The 20273-nt window shown below is 33.3% G+C and overlaps 1 protein-coding gene across 1 annotated transcript in view; it reads left to right on the top strand.

Annotated features, from left to right (window-relative positions):
- Window positions 1-20273, top strand: part of Dnah7 (dynein axonemal heavy chain 7) — a 282698-nt gene that overhangs the window by 216510 nt on the left and 45915 nt on the right. The window contains exons 48-51 of the mRNA XM_026408842.2: window positions 11521-11654; window positions 12333-12668; window positions 18252-18378; window positions 19327-19521. Of these exons, the coding sequence (XP_026264627.2) occupies window positions 11521-11654; window positions 12333-12668; window positions 18252-18378; window positions 19327-19521 (792 nt within the window). The remainder of the gene's footprint in view (window positions 1-11520; window positions 11655-12332; window positions 12669-18251; window positions 18379-19326; window positions 19522-20273) is intronic.

Genomic DNA, 20273 nt, shown 5'->3' with positions numbered 1-20273 from the left:
ACCTCTAGGCCTGCAGTCTATCCTGCCTAATCTCCCAAGGATGGAAATTGGGAAGTTTTAAACCCCAATCTTCAACCCAGTGAGCAACACAATAAAAAGGAAGGATGTGATAACCCACAGCCCATACTTCCAAGTAGTTCATACCTCAAAAGAATTAAAAAGAAAATCAGATAGGCACATAGAGTAAACACATACACTCACTGAATATTGTGTCTACCATAGTGGATATGACTCCTAAATTTCCTAACAGTTAACTAAGCTTTTGGTTTTCTCCATTCATTATGGTTTTAGTTCTGTTTTGAATTTCTATATTAGGTTTATGTTTTATTTGAATGTGTATTGACTGATTCAAGAACTCCTACACATATTCATATTTCTTTCTCTCTCCTCATTTCTAGCCTCTTTTTGTGTTATTTTCCTATGTTCTATATTGATTAGTTTATTTTAATTTTATTTTACATCATCTTTGACACTACTCTATCTCCCTTGTCTCCCTCTCTCATTTTTTCTGTTTCTCACACCCAATTATATTCTCTCTCTCTTCCTTTATATTCTTTTCCTTTTTATTCCCCTTGCACATTAACAACATATTTTAAGTAACAACTGCATCTCCCCTATTCACTCTTTAAAATTGCAAACACTCTTCTACCTTCATATCTCTTCTTCTTTCCTCATACTCAATTCTGTTCTTAACACTACTTAATACTAATTGAGGTATATAATGTCTACACCTATCATCAATGTCACAGCAGAAGTCATAGACAACACCTATTGTTTGATTTTAATCCAGACATAATGCATTATTATATATTGTTTTTAATGATGGAAATTGCTGATCCTATCTCTACATATCATACCCATTAACACTACATATCAAAATAGGAACTAGGGACCTAGTCTATTGCTATATATTGTTTGCATACATTGTTGTTACTCTTGGGCTCCCCTGCCCTAATCTGTGAGGTACCAGTAACATGCAGGGACACTATAAATTGGTAATATAGAAACTCTATAATATCAGATCCATCCAGATAGATGAGTAGACACACAAATAATATGAAAAAGCAGTGTAACAAATCATCCCAAATAACATAAAATACCTCAACAGTAGACTCCATTGACACCACAGTGGAGGAAATGTTAGAAATGGAATTCAGAAAGTTCATGATACAGTTGATCTATGAGATAAAAGACGATGTAAAAAATGAAATCATAGAGAAAATACAAGAAGTGAAAGATCATTTTCATAAGGAGATAGAGAACCTGAAGAAGAAATAGTTGGAAATCCTCAAAATAAAGAAATCAATAAACCAAATTAAAAATTCAATGAAAAACATCTCTAACAGACTAAACCACTTGAAAGAAAGAGTTACAGGCAATGAAGACAAAATATATAATCTAGAAAATAAAGTTGACCATTGAGAAATGATGTTAATAGACCATGAGCAGAACTTCCAAGAAATATGGGGTAAAATGAAAAAACAAACTTTAAGATTTATTGGGATCGATGAAGACTCAGAGATATAAACCAAATGAATGTACAATCTTTTCAATGAAATAATAAAAATTTCCCAAACCATAAGAATGACATAGATAACCAACTACAGAAGGTCCTGTAACCTCAAATGTACAAAATCACAATAGACCCACACCAAGTCACATTATTATGAAAATGCCTAACATATGGAATAAGAGTAGAATTTTATTTTATTTTTTTTTAAAGAGAGAGTGAGAGAGGGGAGAGAGAGAGAGAGAGAGAGAGAGAGAGAATTTTTAATATTTATTTCTTAGTTCTCGGCGGACACAACATCTTTGTTGGTATGTGGTGCTGAGGATCGAACCCGGGCCGCACGCATGCCAGGCAAGTGCGCTACCGCTTGAGCCACATCCCCAGCCCCAAGAGTAGAATTTTAAAGGCCACCACAGAAAAGCAACATTTAGAGGGAAACCAATCCAGATCTCAGCTGATTTTTCAACCAGATTCTCAAAGCTAGGAGGTCTTGGAATAACATATACCAAGCTCTGAAATAAAATGGATTCCAGCCAAGAATACTATGCCTAGCAAAATTAAAATTAAGATTTGAATATAAAAACCTTCCATGATAAACAAAAGTTAAAAGAATTCACAAATAGAACTCCTGCACTACAAAACATACTCAATAAAATATTTCATGAAGAAGAAATGAAAAATAAAGGTAAAAACTATCAAAGGAAGGGGCTACACTAGAAGAATATTCAAGCAAAAATAAAAACTAATTCAAATTAAAAACCAAAAATAAATCAAAATGATAAAAATCATATCTCAATGATAATATTAACTCTAAATGGCCTAAACTAATCAATCAAAAGAGATGGACTGGCAGATTGAATTAAAAAACAAAATCCAACAATATTCTGTCTCCAAGAAACTCACCTCATAAGCAAAGATATCCACAGACTGAAGGTAAAAGGATGAGAACAGACATTATTCAGATGTATCACTACACAAGCAAGGGTTTCTCTTGTCATAATAGGTAAAGTGGACTTCAAGCCAAGGTTAATCAGAAGGAACAAAGAAATTCACTTCACACTGCTTAAGGGAATTATACATAAATGAAGACATAACAATCGTAAATATTCCCAACAGTGGAGCACCTGCATACATCAAACAAACCCTTCTCAATTTCAATAATCAAATATACCTCAACACAATAATATTGGGTGACTTTAATATGCCCTTCCCATCACTTGATAGATCCTCCAAACAAAAACTAAATAAAGAAGCTATCGAACTAACAAATGCAATTAATTTATAATTAATGAATAATTTAGACCTAACAGACATATATAGAATGTTTTATCCATCAAGGACTAAATACCCTTTCTCTCAGCAGCTCAAAGATCCTTCTCTAAAATAGACCATATCTTAGGCCACAAAGCAACTCTTATCATATCTAATCTTTTGTATTTGCTATCTTGCATTCTATCAGATCATGATGGAATAAAATTAGAAATACATGATAAAATAAAAAATAGAAGTTATGCAATTACCTGGAGACTAAATAATATACTATTAAATGATCACTGGATAGTAGAAGAAATCAGAGATGAAATTTAAAAAATACTTAGAGGTAAATGAGAATCATGACATGACTTATCCAAATCTATGGGATACTATGAAGGCAGTTCTAAGAGGAAAGATCACTGCACTGAGTGCACTTTTTCAAAGAGTAGACAGTCACCAAATAAATAATCTAACATTACATCTCCAAGACCTAGAAAAAGAGCCAAAATCAATGAAATTGAAACAAAAATACAAAACAAAAAGATGGTTGTTTGGAAAACTTAAAAAATTAATAAATCCTTAGCTGAACTAATGAAGAAAACCAGAGAGAAAACTCAAATTGCTAAAAATCATTATGAGAAAGAAAATATCATCACAATACACTATTGAAATACAGATAATAATCAGAAACTACTTTGAAAATCTATACTCCAACATAGTAGAAAATCATAAAGACATCATCAAATCTAGAGACATATGACCTACCCAGATCAAGACAGGAGGACACAGAAAATTTGAACAGATCAATTTCAAGCAATGAAATTGAAAAAGCCATCAAAAGCCTACCAAAAAAGAAAGCCCAAGACTAGACAGATTCTCAGCCAAGTTCTACCAGACCTTCAAAAAATTTACACGAGTACTCTTTAAATTATTCCATAAGATAGAAAAGAAGAGAACCCTGACAAACTCATTCTATGAAGCTAATATCACTCTGATACCAAAACCAGACAAAGACACATCAAGGAAAGAAAACTTCAGATCAGTATCCCTCATGAACATAGGTGCAAAAATTTTTAATAAAATTCGGGCAAATCACATACAAAAACATATTAAAAATATAGTGCATCATGATCAAGTGTGGTTCATTCCAGCGATGCAAGTTTGGTTCAACATATGGAAATCAATAAATATGATTCATCACATCAATAGACTTAAAGACAAGAACCACACAATTATCTCAATAGATGCAGAAAAAGTGTTTTACAAAACACAGCACTCATTCATGCTCAAAACACTAGAAAAACTAAGGATAGCAGGAACATACTTCAACTTGGGTTTAGCTATATATGTAAACCCAAGGCCAAAATCATTCTAAATAGAGAAAAATTGAAAGCATTCCCTTTAAAAACGGGGAAAATTCAGGGATGCCCTCTTTTACCATGCCTATTCAACATACTCCTTGAAACCCTAGCCAGAGCAATTAGACAAAATATAGAAATTAAAGGAATACAAATAGGAAATGAAGATCTCAAACTATTCCTATTTGCCAATGACATGATTCTATATTTAGGACCCCCTCCCTCAAAAAAAAAAACTCTACCAGAAAGCTTCTTGAAATCATAAATAAATTCAAATAAGTAGCAGGATATAAAATAAACACCCATAAATCAATTGTGTTCCTATACACCAATGACAAATAAGCTGAAAGAGATATCAGGAAAACTATCCCATTTATAATAGCCTAAAAAATGGGAATCAATCTAACAAAAGAGGTGAAAGACCTCTTCAGTGAAATCTACAGAAAAAGAAAGAAATTGAAGAACACCTTAGAAAATGGAAAGACCTCCCATGTTCTTGAAAAGGCAGAATTAATATCGTCAAAATAGCCATACTACCAGAAGCACTATACAGATTTAATGCAATTCCATTAAAATTCCAATTCTATTTCTCTTCAGAAAAATAGAAAAAGTAGTTATGAAATTTATTTGGAAAAATAAGAGGCCCAGAATAGCCACAGCAATCCTTAGCAAGAAAAGTGAAGGAGTAATCACAATACCAAACTTGAGTAACAAAAACAGCATGGAATTGGCACAAAAATAGACTTGAATACCAGTGGAACAGAATAGAAGACACAGAGACATACTCACATAAATAGTTATTTTATACTAGACAAAGGCACCCTAAACACACATTGGAGAAAAGATAGCCTCTTCCACAAATGGTACAGCGAAAACTGGAAATCCGTGTGTAGTAAATTGAAATTGAACCCCTGTATCTCACCTGGGGCACAAAAGTTAACTCAAAATGTATCAACGACTTAGGCAGTAGACCATGTGCCTACTAGAAGATAAAGTAGACCCAGATCTCCATTATGTCTGCTCAGGAATGGACTTCCTCAATAAGACTCCCAAAGCACAAGAAGTAAAATCAAGAATCAATAAATGGGATAGCATCAAATTAAAAAGCTTCTTTCCAGCAAAGGAAACAATCAAGAACATGAGCAGAAAGCCTACAGAATGAGAGAAAATCTTTACTACCAGCACCTCAGATAGAGCATTGATCTCCAGGATATACAAAGAACTCAAAAAACTTAATACCAATAATAATAATAATAATAATACAGTCAATAAATGGACAAAGGAACTGATTAGGTACTTCACTGAAGAAGAAATACAAATGGTCAAAAATATATGAAAAAAGGTCAACATCACTAGCAATTAGAGAAATGCAAATCAAAACTACACTGAGATTCCATTTCAGTTCAGTTAGAATGACAATTATCAATAAGTAACAATAAATGTTGATAAGGATGTGGGGAAAAATACACTCATACATTGCTGGTGGGGCTACAAATTGGTACAACAACTATGGAAAGCAGTATATAGATTACTCAGAAAACTTGAAATGGAACCACCATTTGACCCACTTATCCAAGTCTAAGTTTATACCTAAGGGACTTAAAATCAGCATACTACAGTGATGCAGCCACATAATGTTTATAGAAGCTCAATTCACAATAGCCAAGCTATGGAACCAAAATAGTTGCCCTTCAACAGATGAATGGATTAAGAAAATGTTTTATATATATGTATATGTATCCATATTACTCACCCATAAAGAATGAAATTATGGCATTTGCTAGTAAATGGATGGAACTGGAGAACATGCTAAGTGAAATAAGCCAGTCCCCAAAACCCAAATGTTCTCTCTGAGATGTGGATGCTAACCCCTAACAAGGGAGGATAGGGAGGGGAATTATAAAAGCTCATTGGATTAGAAAAAGGGGACTGAAGGGAAGGGAGGTGGGATGGGAATAGGAAAGAGTAGAATGAATCAGACATATCTTTCCTATGCTTATATATGAATATACAACCAGTGTAACTCCATATCATGTACACCCAGAAGAAAGAGATACTCCTTGTATATATATAATATGTCAAAATACACACTACTATTATTCATATATATATATATATATATATATATATATATATTATATATAACAAAAGGAAAAAAGAAAAATTGATTCATATTTTGAAAGTCACATGTAGAGGCAAATTTATCTAGAGTTCAGATGTTCCTCTTTATTGGGAATATTTAAATGAATGCAGGCAGTGCAGAGTATTGGAAGAAGGACTAAGATGGCATCATTTATTCCCTCCAAGACAATAAACACAATGTCTGCTCACAAGAGATTTACACTGTAAACAGCACTGTGTATGAAAGTGTCTGTGGTGTGTGAACAGGAAGAAATAGGGGAGCTCAGAATGAAGGACACACTGGACATTCAGAAGGCCAGGCAGACTGGGGAAGATCTGGTGACCTTTGAGCTTGACTTGAAAAACAGAAAGTTAAAATATGGAAATTCTTGATTATTCTTTTTAACTAATTAAAATATAATATGTTATCTAGACACCTAAAAAAATATCAAATATCTATTTACCTATTAGGAGATGTTATATCCAATATAGTTTTAAGAAACATGGATTTAAAATCCTGCTCTATCACTCACCAGTTGTGATTTGGGACATGTCACTTAAATTCTCTGTGCCTGTATTCCTTCATCCGTAAAATGGGAATGATAAAAGTTTGTATCCCATAGAGATTCATGTGAAGACCAATCTATGTAAAATGCTTATAGAATATGCTCAGTGGGCAATGTTAGATGAAAGTTAACTATCAGCATTACTATTTAACTTCTAAATAGAAGTGAAAAAGAATGAAATAGAAGAGAAAAAAAAAATAAAAGCCCAAAGCTGTGTTTGAAAAACATATTAAATAAATAACAGGTAAAGCCTTTTTTATTTTCTAGTAAGTACATGAAAATATCATACAAAATAACATAAGTTCACTAATAACTGGTTATGGCAGAAGTCATAAAACGCTGTAGGGAAGAAACTGATCTGTGATTCACTATAGAAATCCTTACGATCCCCAGAGTGTCTTATTGCTTCATTATTTTTAATTGCTGGGATTGATTAAACAGGGATTAGAAAACATAGTGAGGCCGTTACTTGCTTTCATTTACAAACTAGAATACTTCCTCTTGATTCTAATTTTTAGGATCCTTTTGCTTTCAAAAACACCCAAGGGATGGTGTCGTGCTGCCATAGTATTTTGAGTCTAAATGAAAGTAAACCTATGACACCATATTTGTATGGTTTAAAGTGTTTATTTGTGAACAAATGACTAGATTTGAAAAATCTTGATTTCAAAAGATGCAACATTAATGGAATAGGAATGGATACTTTCTTTTTGAATGCAGAGAAGTAGAAGTTATAAAACATGCATTTGCTAATGCTGTGCCTATAGCTTTTGCATTAAAGCAAATGTCACCTGTGCAGCATGGTTTCTCATGCCAATAGGAAAAAGAGTCTCTTAAAAGCCTTAATTATAATGTTTCCTTGAATAAATGCTAAAGCAGTAGAGGATTATGCAACAGTTAATAAATCTTCCAAATTGCTCAGTTTCAAGAATTCCTAATTATCTCATCTAAATTTGTGATTATGTTCATGTAATCTATACCTAGTGGCATCCAAGACCTGCCAGACCACAAATGAGAGAAAAATTTAACCCAAACAGCACTCACCACAGAGCAGGTGCCTGTGTTTGGATAGAAGGGAATCGCCTTTCTACCAGAAGCTATTTTACTCTTACTGACCCCAGGCAGGAAATTTCCTTACAATAGCCAAATTACTCTCTTCCTTCAGAAGGAACATTCTCTTACAAGGAAAGACAGGAAAACACAATGTCTGCCACCCAGTAGACAGAGCTGAGATACAAAAATGAAAAGACAAAGACCAAAAATAGAACATCAGTAACAGCATTACCAGTTAGGAAGAAAGGAAGACCTTGATGCTTTGGCAATGCCAACAATTTGCAAAACAGGCAAAACCACCAAAGATGCTGAAGAGTTCAGAGATAATATTATTTTTGATCGTTGGGTTTTTTTTTATACCTTTTCTTTCTTTCTTTTCTTTTTTTTTTTAACCCTTCTGCTGCTAGGAAATTGTTCATCCTTAGGGGAAAGAGTGCTGGATGCTTCTATAGTTATGCATTTGTACGTAACACAAAGATAAAGCTGAATACAGCTGAATCCTAACCCTGAGCACTTGAGTTAGATTTGGCCTAGTTTGGGGCTGTCAGCAGGTAGAAAGATTCTTGTCCTAATCCACACAAGGTGCTTCCTAGATTAGTAGAGCCTTGAGTGGAATAAAACAAAATCAAGAATACTTAGGCTAAGCAAATCATCCTTCTAATAGCTGCATGTATTTTGTTTGGTTGATCGTAACCTGCAACAAGTAGGTAGTTTGCCTGATGGGGTTTTTTGTTATTGTTCCTTCTCTTCTAATTCTCCTATTTTAAATTTATAATTTAAAAAATTCAGCTGGGAGCAGTGGCACATGCCTGTAATCCCAGTGGCTTGGATGGCTAAGGCAAGAGGATCATGAGTTCAAAGCCAGCTGCAGTAAAAGAAAGGTGCTAAGCAACTCAGTGAGACCTTTTCTCTAAATAAAATACAAAATAGGGTGGGGATGTGGTTTAGTGGTTGAGTGTGCCTGAGTTCAATTCCCAGTACCAAAAAAAAATCAGATTTAGATATGCCAAAATGGCAATATTTAACACCTACAATCTAGGTAAGTTGTGATATAAAATATATTAAAAACTTTTGAAGCAAGGTATGGTGGCGTATGCCTGTAATCCCAGTGAATAGGGAGGCTAAGGCAGAATGATCTAGCCTCAGCAACTTAACAAGATTCTGTTTCAAAAAAAAAAAAAGAATAAAATGAGCTGGAGATGTAGCACAATAGCAGAATGTCCCTGGGTTCAATACCAGGGACAAATACCCAGTACCAAAATAAAACGACAACAACAAATTTTTGGACAAAACAGACACTATAGGATTCAGTGCTCTGATCTGAGTTTAGGAGGGAACTTCCTATTAAAATTTTTTTTTCATTAGTGAAATAATGAAAACTTGAACAAACACTGTGGTTGCCTCTGATGGTTCGTAATAATTACTAGGATGTTTGTAGTATTTTTAAGGGTAAGAAAACATTCCTAGTATTGATGCTTATGAATGTTGAATTCTCAGGTACACATGACAGAAAATGTTTAACTTCACTAATCCTAAGACTGTGAAGAGTCCTTCTGGGGTTCTGCCTGCATACGGTCCAGTGATGCATGGTGACTTGCCTAGGCTCCCCTCAGCGTGCTCTGCCTCTTTGCCTGTGCTGTGTCCTCCACCAGGAGCCATCATTCTCAACCCTGCTGCCTGTTCACATCACCTCCCAAACACCCTGGCCCCACTCCAGACCAATTAAATCCCACTTTCTGGAGATGGAATGCAGACACTACTGATTCTTCAATTCTGAAGGAGAGTCTGTTAAATAACCAAGGGAAATTCTGGCTTCTAATTTGGCCCTCTTCTTTCTTTTGACTAACTGCGAATCATCTTGTAAGGTTTAGCTCAGGTGACCTTCCTCTATTTACCCAACTAAACCAAAACTCCTTAAGGAGGGCAGGAGCCAGACTGTGTCTTATTCTTCTTGTGGCATAGGGAGAATAATGGTCAGATTCAAATTTTAGGAAACCAAAGTAGCAGAAAACAACTCCTTGAACAGGGAACACTGACATTGTGATTGTTCATTCAGTAAGTTTATAGGGAGCATGGCTTTTTGCCAGTCAACAGAGCCAGGAGGTCCAGTAAGAGATGATCCCCATGCTAAAACTATTTTTACTCTAGTCTGGAAGAGAGATGAGTAACCCCATGATTGCATCCAGTATAATGTGTGCTACCTATGAGGAGTTTGGACCACAATGAAGAAAAGCCAGAAGTAGCCTGTGTGGGGCTGGAACACATGGTGTGGAAAAGTTTCCAAGAGGAGCTAATACTCCATCTGCACCTTAGCAGATGAAAAGGAGTTGATCTGGTGGATTATAACAGGAAGGGTGTAAAGTAGAGCAAACATTGAAGCACAGGGAGGCATTTCATAGTTGGTATGGGATTCCACAATCAGTTCGTTGTACCTCAAGTAATAGACACATGAAAGGGAGTAGAGGGAGGCTTAAGACACAGGTGCAGACTTTAACACAAGTGGGCAGGCAGACTGCCAGGTTCATGAAAAACAATAAAGGGAGGATTTCACAGGAAGCCAAGCTCAAGCAAGTGTTCATTGATTTATGGCTTCATTGTGACTACAGCCAGAAAGTTGCTATGGTTTATTGCTGTGTGTATTTTTGGGTACACAGAGACAGAGAAGGAAGCAGATTTTAGAGGGCTGAATAATGAAATAAGGTAGAGACAGACAACATATATAAATAGCATTTTCAATAAGTGTAGTTGTGAAGCAAAGTAAAGAGATCATTCCTGAGCTGGATGGGATTATAGGAACAATAGAATGACTTATTTGCTGTTTTTTAAAAAAGAGAGACCTGAGTATGTTTACATGTTTATGGGAAAGAGCCAGGAGAGGAAGAATGTTAAGATGTGCAACAAGAGAGATCTGCCTATAAGAGCAATTAGTTACATGCATTAAGCAGGTGTGTTAGCAGACAGATTAAAAAAAAAACAAAAACATTTATATACTGACATTACTGGCCCTTTTTATTTTTTATTTTGAGACAGAGTCTCACTAAGTTGCTTAGGGCCTTGCTAAATTGCTGAGGCTGGCTTTGAACTTGAATGCTCTGTCTTAGCCTCCAGAGCTGCTGAGATTACAGGTGTGCGCCTCCACACCCAGCTGATTGACAGACTCTTGATGGGATACTATTAACTTGTTAATTTCTGAGTGCACAATAGAGGCTGATTATCATGTTGCAAAAATACCTTATTCATGACAAGTAATAAGTATTTCTTTTATCCCTCCTTTCACTTTGTAAATTTTCCTTTACTTTTGACACCACTAGAATCCTTAAAAAGTAAAACAGCTAGTCCTGCCAAAATAAAGGATCGCTTCCAAACGGATTCTAATTTATTTTAGTATTATAGATGTCAGAAATCAGAATAGTTTGAAATGAGAATAAATTGACCACCAAACAAATTCTTTGAAGTATTATACTTCTGACTGTAACAAACTTTTGTGGGATTTTTAACCCAACAATTATACTTGTCTATTTCTTTGGTTGTATTCTCTACTAATTCCACTTTCACATATATTAGAATCTATTTTATGGTCAAAACGTGAGGCATATAAGCAGAGGCTTTCTCGATAGAAATACTGATGCATTTTTCACTTATACTGTTTTACTCATAGGTAACATTATTAAACTTCATGATAACTCCAGAAGGAATGCAGGATCAGCTTCTGGGCATTGTGGTGGCACGAGAAAGGCCAGATCTTGAAGAAGAAAAGCAAGCCTTGATATTGCAAGGAGCCGAAAACAAAAGGTTCTAACTATCATAAAACAGAACTATTCTTGTCTTGAGATCATTTAGAATGAACTAAAATACATGTTAAAGATTTATTTTGTTAAACTATCAGCTATAGCAAATGGGAAAATTTTAAATATAAGGCCAAATATATATTTACATACAAGTTCTTAGATGCTAGAAGAGTTAGAAGGCTTGCCACACATCAAGGCAATGTATTTTCACCTCTTCCCCAAAGTTTTAGCACAAAAGTGTTAGTGTCCATTGTGTAATGAGCATGTTACACTGGAGCACTGTGTGAATGCGTACGTTGTATCCCACTTTCTGCTCATATCTATATCATAGGTAGAAAGGGTAAAGCTCTGTAAGTCATGAAAAATTTCAGAAAATAAATGAAGTGATACTTTCTGTTCACTCTGAGCTGATATTCTTAATGGCGGAGTAGATTGGCTAGCCGTATGTCTCTCTAGGTACCATATAAATGACCATTAGAGAGGGTACTGGAGCAGAAAGGCTCATCATTGTGACATTTTGCAAGATAAAACGTTAATTATATAACATCTCCATTACAGATATTTGTCACAAAGTGATACCTTTCTTTAGGTTACAAGCTCTTTGTGTCTTTTAAAAGAACATGTATGTGAAGTGTTTCTGGATGATTTCTTTTTCTTTTGAGAAAATTGTGCTTTATTCCAGGCAGTTAAAAGAAATAGAAGACAAGATTTTAGAAGTTCTTTCATCTTCAGAAGGCAATATATTAGAAGATGAAACTGCTATTAAGATATTATCTTCCTCCAAGGCTTTGGCTAATGAGATTTCTCAAAAGCAGGAAGTAGCTGAAGAGACAGAGAAGAAGATTGATGCCACCCGCATGGGCTACCGTCCCATCGCCATCCATTCCTCCATCCTATTTTTTTCTATTGCTGATCTAGCCAACATTGAGCCCATGTACCAATATTCACTGACCTGGTTTATTAACCTCTTCATCCTGTCTATTGAAAATTCAGAGAAATCAGAAATCTTAGCAAAAAGGTATGTAAAAGAAATACTAATTAATAATAAGGTGTGAAGGTTAGTAATTTATGATTTTCATTGTTATTTCAGAATGGTGCAGGACTCGTGCCTAAAATGAACTTGGTTAACCATTGAGATATTAATTTGAGAATTAGAAATTGAACACATGTGTCCAAATTTATTTTGTCAAGAAATTTTTTTACAGAGATATAGGTTTATAATACAGCTATAGAAATAGAAATATTTACCTCTGTTTATCATTTGCAAAATATCTCAATGACTAAAGGCATGAGAAGAGTGTTAATATCCCCCAAAATGTGTGATTCCTACTCCCTTCGAGCTTACCTTCCAAAAGTCGCATTTCACATTTTAATTCATACATATGTAATTTGTCAGGGACCAAGGTAAAAATTCTAAATCTTAGTATAATTATTTGTGATAATTAGAGCCTCTCTTTTTTTCAGAGCTTCTTTTATGTATTAATATACTTTATTTTATATAATAATAAAAATATTATAATACTATTATAGTGACTATCAAAGTAGAGCAATTAAGACCTTACTTAGTAATAAATGTATGATAGAGAAGAATTCATTTGATTTGTTATCAATGAGATAATTTTTAGTTTGGCATTAAGACATGTTTTAAATAGGGCTCAACATGAAATTATTTTTTGAGTAAAAATAATAATAATTACAACTTTTGCTCTTGATCATTATGAACCTTGGTAGTTGGTTTCTTTGTGGTTCACACACACAGGGAAACTCAATTGAATAGTGATCACAGTAAATAATTATCATTTTTTAAAAATCATAAGTGCTAATCTCATTTAAATCTGAATAGAATTCCTTTTATTTATCATGGTAGAGGTCTGAAATTTTGAGTGCTCAGAGTGAGCAACTTTTTTGCCAGTATCATTCATTACTTTTCAAGTTTGAATATTAAACTAATAAAGGTATTCAGCTGACACACTGGACTTGTCAAAAAAATTCATGACAAAAAGAAGAGAAAAAGGGAGTTATTTCTCAGGAATAAATGCATGATAGTAGTTTCAAGTTCATTTTAACATAATGATACTTGAAAATGTTTAGGTTATTTCTCTATTTCTTCCAGTTCTTGAAATATTCAAGTTTAGCAAGGATTACTGTAATAAAGAAAAAAAAACTTTTAGGTGATCTTTCTTTTAAAAGTTTCAGGCTGTTTGCATTATAAGTTATTTAATTAAGCATGCATGTTTGGTTTGCATAGTAGATTCCACAGGATTTAAAAACTTCCCAGTCCTTACTACAGTATAGTATACATGGTAGCCATTTGGTAAATGATGTTCTGCCTTTCATTGGGATTCTTAATTTCAACCTGGCTTAAAATAATAACCATCAGAATGTTATACTCTAACTAGTATAAACCCTTACTATTTATAGGAGAATAGAGTAGAAAATTTTGTTGGTTTATCATTTAAAGAAATGTTTTTATATAAGGTTTAAAAATTAGAACAAGTCTGTGCTTTAATTTTTTTATTTTTTATTTTTTTGAGGAGTGGGGGTGGTTTATTGGGAGCTGCATCCCCAGCCCTTTTTAGTTTTTGAGACAAGATTTTGTTAAGTTGCTTAGGGCTTTGCTAAGTTACTGAGGCTGGCCTCAAACTTGCCATCCTCCTGCCTCAGCCTCCTGAGTTATTGGAATTATAGGCATATGCCACCACTCCTGATCAAGTCTGTACTTTTAAAATAGCTCTTGTTCCTTTATTTATTTCTTGCTTTATCAAAGTAAAGCTCATCCAAGATATGGCATCTTTTTCTTCATAACTGTGGTAGAGTCCTTTAAGAGTCAAAGAAAGCCAACTCCTTTTACCCAAATACAAGATTTCGATAAAATCTAGAAAACATAGATGGCATTTTCTTTTGCAGTCAAACTCCTTGAATTATGTAATTTAGATCCTTTAATTCAGAAATAATAAAAATCATATGCACGACTCTAGAAAATGTAAAAGATAATTCTGGAACCAAGTACTAATAAAGAAATTATATTTTAAAACCTTTACTGAAGTATTAATGTATCTGTGGAAATGTTCGGAAATCAGAAGTATTTACCCAATGAATTTTCAAAAGTGAGCACACCTGTAAAACCAGCACCCAGCTCCAGACACTGGATGTTATCAACAGCCCAAGAATTCCTCTCTGATCCACTTCTAGCCACAGACTTCCCTCCCCCAAGATTACCACTGTCCCAACTTCAGCTCTGTGAATTAGGTTTGCCTGCTTTAGAAGTTCATATAAAATGGGCTTGCTGTGTGTGCTCTTCTGTGTCTGTCATTTTGCACTCAATATTATGTTTGTGAAATTTATGCATATTGTTGTATGAAGTGCAGTGTTTTGTACTCTTTCATTGTTAACTAGTTCTCCGTTGTGTGACTTACTGGGGAAATGTAATTAAAATCTAAATCTTCTCCTGACCCAGGCAGAAATTCTCTCCACAAAGGTAGTAGACAAAGAAAACAGCTTTATTGCTGAATAAGCGTTAAACCAGAATGTGATGCATGTTACAGGCAAACTGCAGAGAGATTGTGAAGACAGAAAGAAATTTTACCCCCTTTATTGCTAGCCAAGCAAATACAACTCATAATGTCACGCTTAGTTCATCCTAACTCTTCTTGCTAATTGAGGTGACCATCTGTGATAGCAAATTAGCTTTATCTAGAAGCAAAACAAACTTTTTGTATCTATAGGATTGGAGGTAATTTGGCAATTTGGAGCAAGATGCCCACTAATGTTGGGCTCCTGCCCTTCCCCCGCATATTTACATTTCAAAGAAGTAAAGCAGACAAAGGCTTTCTAAAAACATTAGATACATTTTTCAAAGATAGGAGAAAATAATTACAATTGAAGGTGCTCTATGGCAAAGGAGGGAAGAGGAATCTCATTTTTCAACAAGAGAATTAGGCCTGTTATTTTAAATTTTTGTTTGTCCTAAAATTCTATCCCAGAGTATTTGTCCATTCTTCTTTTGAGGACATGTACTTCTAGTTTAAGGCTGTTTTGAGCTTTGTTGCCCTGAGCCTTCTCCTCTGTGGGTTTGGTGCAGGTGTGTTGGCATCTCTGGTAGGTATATATCCTGGCATGGAACCTATGATCAAAGAACTTGGGTGTATTTCCTTTTAGTCAATATTGCAGAACAGTATTCTAAAGCAGCCACACCAAGAGAGACTCTTTAGACAGTCCTGTTAATCCCCATCCTTTCTCTGTTCTGTAAAATAAAAGTTTCCAATTAAGACACCAGCTGCCAGATCAAAGATAAAAGAGAATGAGTTTTTATAGGAATGATATGTTTATCTGCCAATCATTGATAAACATTGGATAATAGCTGGACTGTAGCCATTTATTGGATCATAGCTATACCAAAAGCCCAGAGAGAATGTGTCCATTAATACTAGCCTATAAGTTTGTTATAGAATCTTAATATTAGCCCAAAGATATATAAATTTATTTCATTTTATTTGTTTTCTAGTGGTAATTATTCATATTGATTATTTAAGTATGACATCAATAATATGTTATGACTATTATGGTAGATACTGTGAAATTTCCATAAGTAATTTGAATTATCTGTTTTTTTAATTTAGTACATTAGAATTTATGTATCAGAATAAATAATTAGCAAGGAAAAAACCACAGAAACAACAACAAAGTTTTGTTATTTGGGGCCAAACTGAGATCTCTCTATGTATACACACACACACACACACACACACACACACACACACAGTGCACAGTTTTTCCATGTTATTAAATAGTTTTTTGAAGCATTTTTAGTAGCTGTACAATATACCATTTTAGGAATGTTCCATAATTTCTTTAAGACTTATAGGTAGTCCCTAGCTTTTGTATTATATATAATGCTGCAGTAAATATAAACATCTACATCATTATTTTCCTTAGGCTAAAATCCCAAAATTAGGACAAAGAAATTTAATTTTTTCCAGAAAATATGAATTTCTTTACTGGAAAGTTATTCAAATATACAACTTCATCAGAGAAACATGAATGATATCACTGTGTCACTCCCAGCACTGAATGAATATTTTTAATATTTTCCCAATGGAATGGGTTATTAAAATATCATATTTTAATCTGCACTTTGTCACTAGGAGGATTAAGCTTGAAATTCTAATATGATTGACCTTTATAATTTTCCTTTGATCTTCTGGTTTACAAGAGGAAATTCGTCTTAGAGTGCAGAGATTTTTCTTTTATTCTAGAAAAGACCAAACCTGAGTCACCTGTACTAATTATACTGTTCCAGGTGAGACACATTAAATGCCATGCATGAAGAGGCCTATTAGCATAACAATGGGAACAGGAGTAAGAATTCAACTGTATTACCACAACTATTTTCAAGGCCTTCTCCACCAAACCCTTTTTCAGAATTCTCAGCTAGAAATAATATAGGTGCATAATTTGTTTTATTAATTTGTTGTCATTATTTTATGGGAATGCTGGCAGGTGATAAAATAAATAAGGAAATAGGCAGGTAAGAAAAAATAAAAAAGAAAATACAACGAGAGTGAGTAACAGTATAGGGTATCAGTCTGAAAATGGCTAAATTCTGGTCTTAGCAGTAATATTTTTGTAAACACTTTAAGAAATACCAGTATAATTTTGCTTAATCATAATCAAACTATGTTGATTTTTCCTTCAAATAATTGATCTGCTTAGAAAATTTAGGTTCTTATAAATATTTTAGCTATTTTAAATATTTAGCTAAATATTTTAAATATTTAGCTAAATATTTTAAATATTTAGCTAAATATTTTAGCTAACAAATATTTTACCTAACTATTCTTTCCTATTATAATTTTATACTTATGTAATAAAAATATTTTTAAAATTTGATTGATTTCAATAATTTATTTCCTTTGACAATTAAGTTAAAATTCATAAAATGTCATATTGATTTTTAAGAATTATTACAGATACAGATCACACAGTAGCCATCAGTTTGGAAATATTGTAATTATTCATATCCATGTTTTGTCTCTATGGCTAATAAAAAAGCATAATCAAATTGTGATTTCTCTAGATTTTATGGATTTATTAACAGAGTATCATAAATAACAGAATAATAATTTTATGGACTTATGAACAGAATATCATAAATAATAGCAAACCTGCTGTTAATTATTTAACAAAGAAATTATTAATTTAATTGTGCTCATTTAACATTTATTATAAAATATTTCAAAGTATCTGCATTATCAAGGTCATATTTTACCCCCAGAAATGGTTTGTAGTTAAAAATAGCCTACAAACCTTTTAATGTAATAGATTAATATACCATGCACTGGCTTTTTCCCCAAAGAAAGATGAAATTTTTTTAAAAAATCAGTTGGCAGTAAAATGCAATTCTACTGAGGTGTTTCTATACTGTGTGATTCTCAAATTGGTGCTCTTGCTGAAGACCCTTGATTGCTTGGGGGTAATTGACCAGAAAGTTTATTAAAAGAACATACATCTAAATGGCTTATAATGGGTTTTTTTAAGAGTGTTTTTTTTTTTTTTAAGTGTAACGTATTTTTATTTATTCACTTTTCCATGGACTCCTCAGGCTACAGATTCTCAGGGATCACTTCACTTACTCACTGTATGTTAATGTCTGCCGGTCTCTCTTTGAAAAGGATAAGCTGCTCTTCTCCTTTTGTCTCACTGTGAATCTACAGATCCATGATCGTGTGGTCAGTACTGCTTTAGTCCTAAGAACAACAACACCATAATATTAACACGGATTTATTAATTTACTAATTTGTATGGGAATATATATGAAAAGATTATAGGTAGATTTAAATGATGCTAATTTTTATTTAAAGCAAGGCATTACAACAAGGCAGTTTATTCACACAGGTGAAATACAAATTAAACACAGTTCATTATGTTACTATCACTTAAATTTTTATGTTTTAGTTTAAAATAAGTCTGTTTCTATTAGAATCCTAGATAACAATGCATATAAATTTACTATATATGTTTATGTATTTTTACCAAGTTATAGAGTACATGGTAATATTTTTTAAATCATGTGCAAGTTAGTCAAATCTAACCATTTGAGCTTAAATAGTATCTTACATAAATTTTTGTTATCCTTTAAATGTATTCATTTAAAATATAGGAAGCACCTTTTTTAAATGGAAAAGAAATATAAATTCACTACTTTATACAAATATATGTTCAAGATTTATTGATTTTCTATGGTAATATATTGATTGAATTCTCAAAGAGTAATGATTTTGTTCTTTGCATTTCTTGCCAAAGTTTTGTATATTTTGTGTAAAATAATTGAAAATATGGCAGATGGATAATTTTCTACCTTTCTACAATGTATAGACCAATAGAACTCTTAAGCAATCATTTGAAAGTACATATATTAAAATAGAATATATTCAAATTTTCATATTTAGATTATTTCTGGAAAAAGAAATTGAAAAGTAGCTATTTAAAATGAAACTATTTTGAAAACTGTTTATAATTGATATTTTGTTTTCTTTTGGCTAAATAATGAGCTGTGTTAAGCTTCAGAATTTCATTAGGACTATAACTATATATGAAACTTATAAATAAATATTCAGCTCTTTTAAAATATAAACTGATTAATGATTAATTCATTCATGGTGCTTTGTTTTCTAAAGATCAATAAAACTGAGTGGAGATTTCTGCTAACTGGTGGAATTGGACTGGATAACCCTCATGCCAACCCTTGTACTTGGCTCCCTCAAAAGTCCTGGGATGAGATATGTCGATTAGATGACTTGCCTTCTTTCAAAGCAATTCGGAAAGAGTTTATGCGCTTAAAGGATGGCTGGAAAAGAGTATATGATAGTTTGGTATGTTTTAACCCTCTTGTTTATTTCACAGTTTTTAAATGGAGAAAATAATGTTAAATAGTGTATCTTATCTTTGCATAAAAGCAAGATTTAAATCAGCTTTAAACAACTGGTTAGATATTAAAATACAAGCTCTGATTTATATTATCCTCACCTTTCTAAGTCAATGGTTTTATTAAACTTCCATTTAGTCTCAGAAATGTATGGAAATGTAGCAGCTGCATGGTCTTCAAATATTTTGGTTGAATTTCCATTCCAAGTTCTTATTCATTATCAAATTAGATTTTGACAATCATAAGAGCAGATAAACTGAAATTTTATCAAACATGCTAGCTGTGGTGGCACACACCTGTAGTCTCAGTTACTCAGGAGGCTGGGTGGGGGATCACTTGAGCCCATGAGTTTGAGATCAGTTGGGGCAGCATAGCAAGACAAAAAAAAAAAAAAAAAAGCCACTTCCCACCCCACACACAAATAGCTGTTTGATTATATATTCTGAAGGCAGAACACAAGCTAATAAATACTTTTTGTCATTTGAGGAAAAGGGAGAGCTACTAGTTTAAAAATATTTTCCTAAGACCTTATCTTGCTAATTAGAGCCTATTATTACACATGTCACATGCCCATAAAAGTTTCCTTTCTGAGATATATAGCAATTGTTGTTTTTCCTCAAGTACATGGACTAGTATTTTCTAATTCCCAGTTAATTTTTTTCTATTCCTTGGTTTCTACTCTTTTGACTATTTGTTTTC

Source organism: Urocitellus parryii, chromosome 1, assembly GCF_045843805.1.
Source record: "Urocitellus parryii isolate mUroPar1 chromosome 1, mUroPar1.hap1, whole genome shotgun sequence".
In the NCBI taxonomy this organism is placed as follows: domain Eukaryota; kingdom Metazoa; phylum Chordata; class Mammalia; order Rodentia; family Sciuridae; genus Urocitellus; species Urocitellus parryii.
This window is presented reverse-complemented; position numbering and strand designations above follow the sequence as displayed.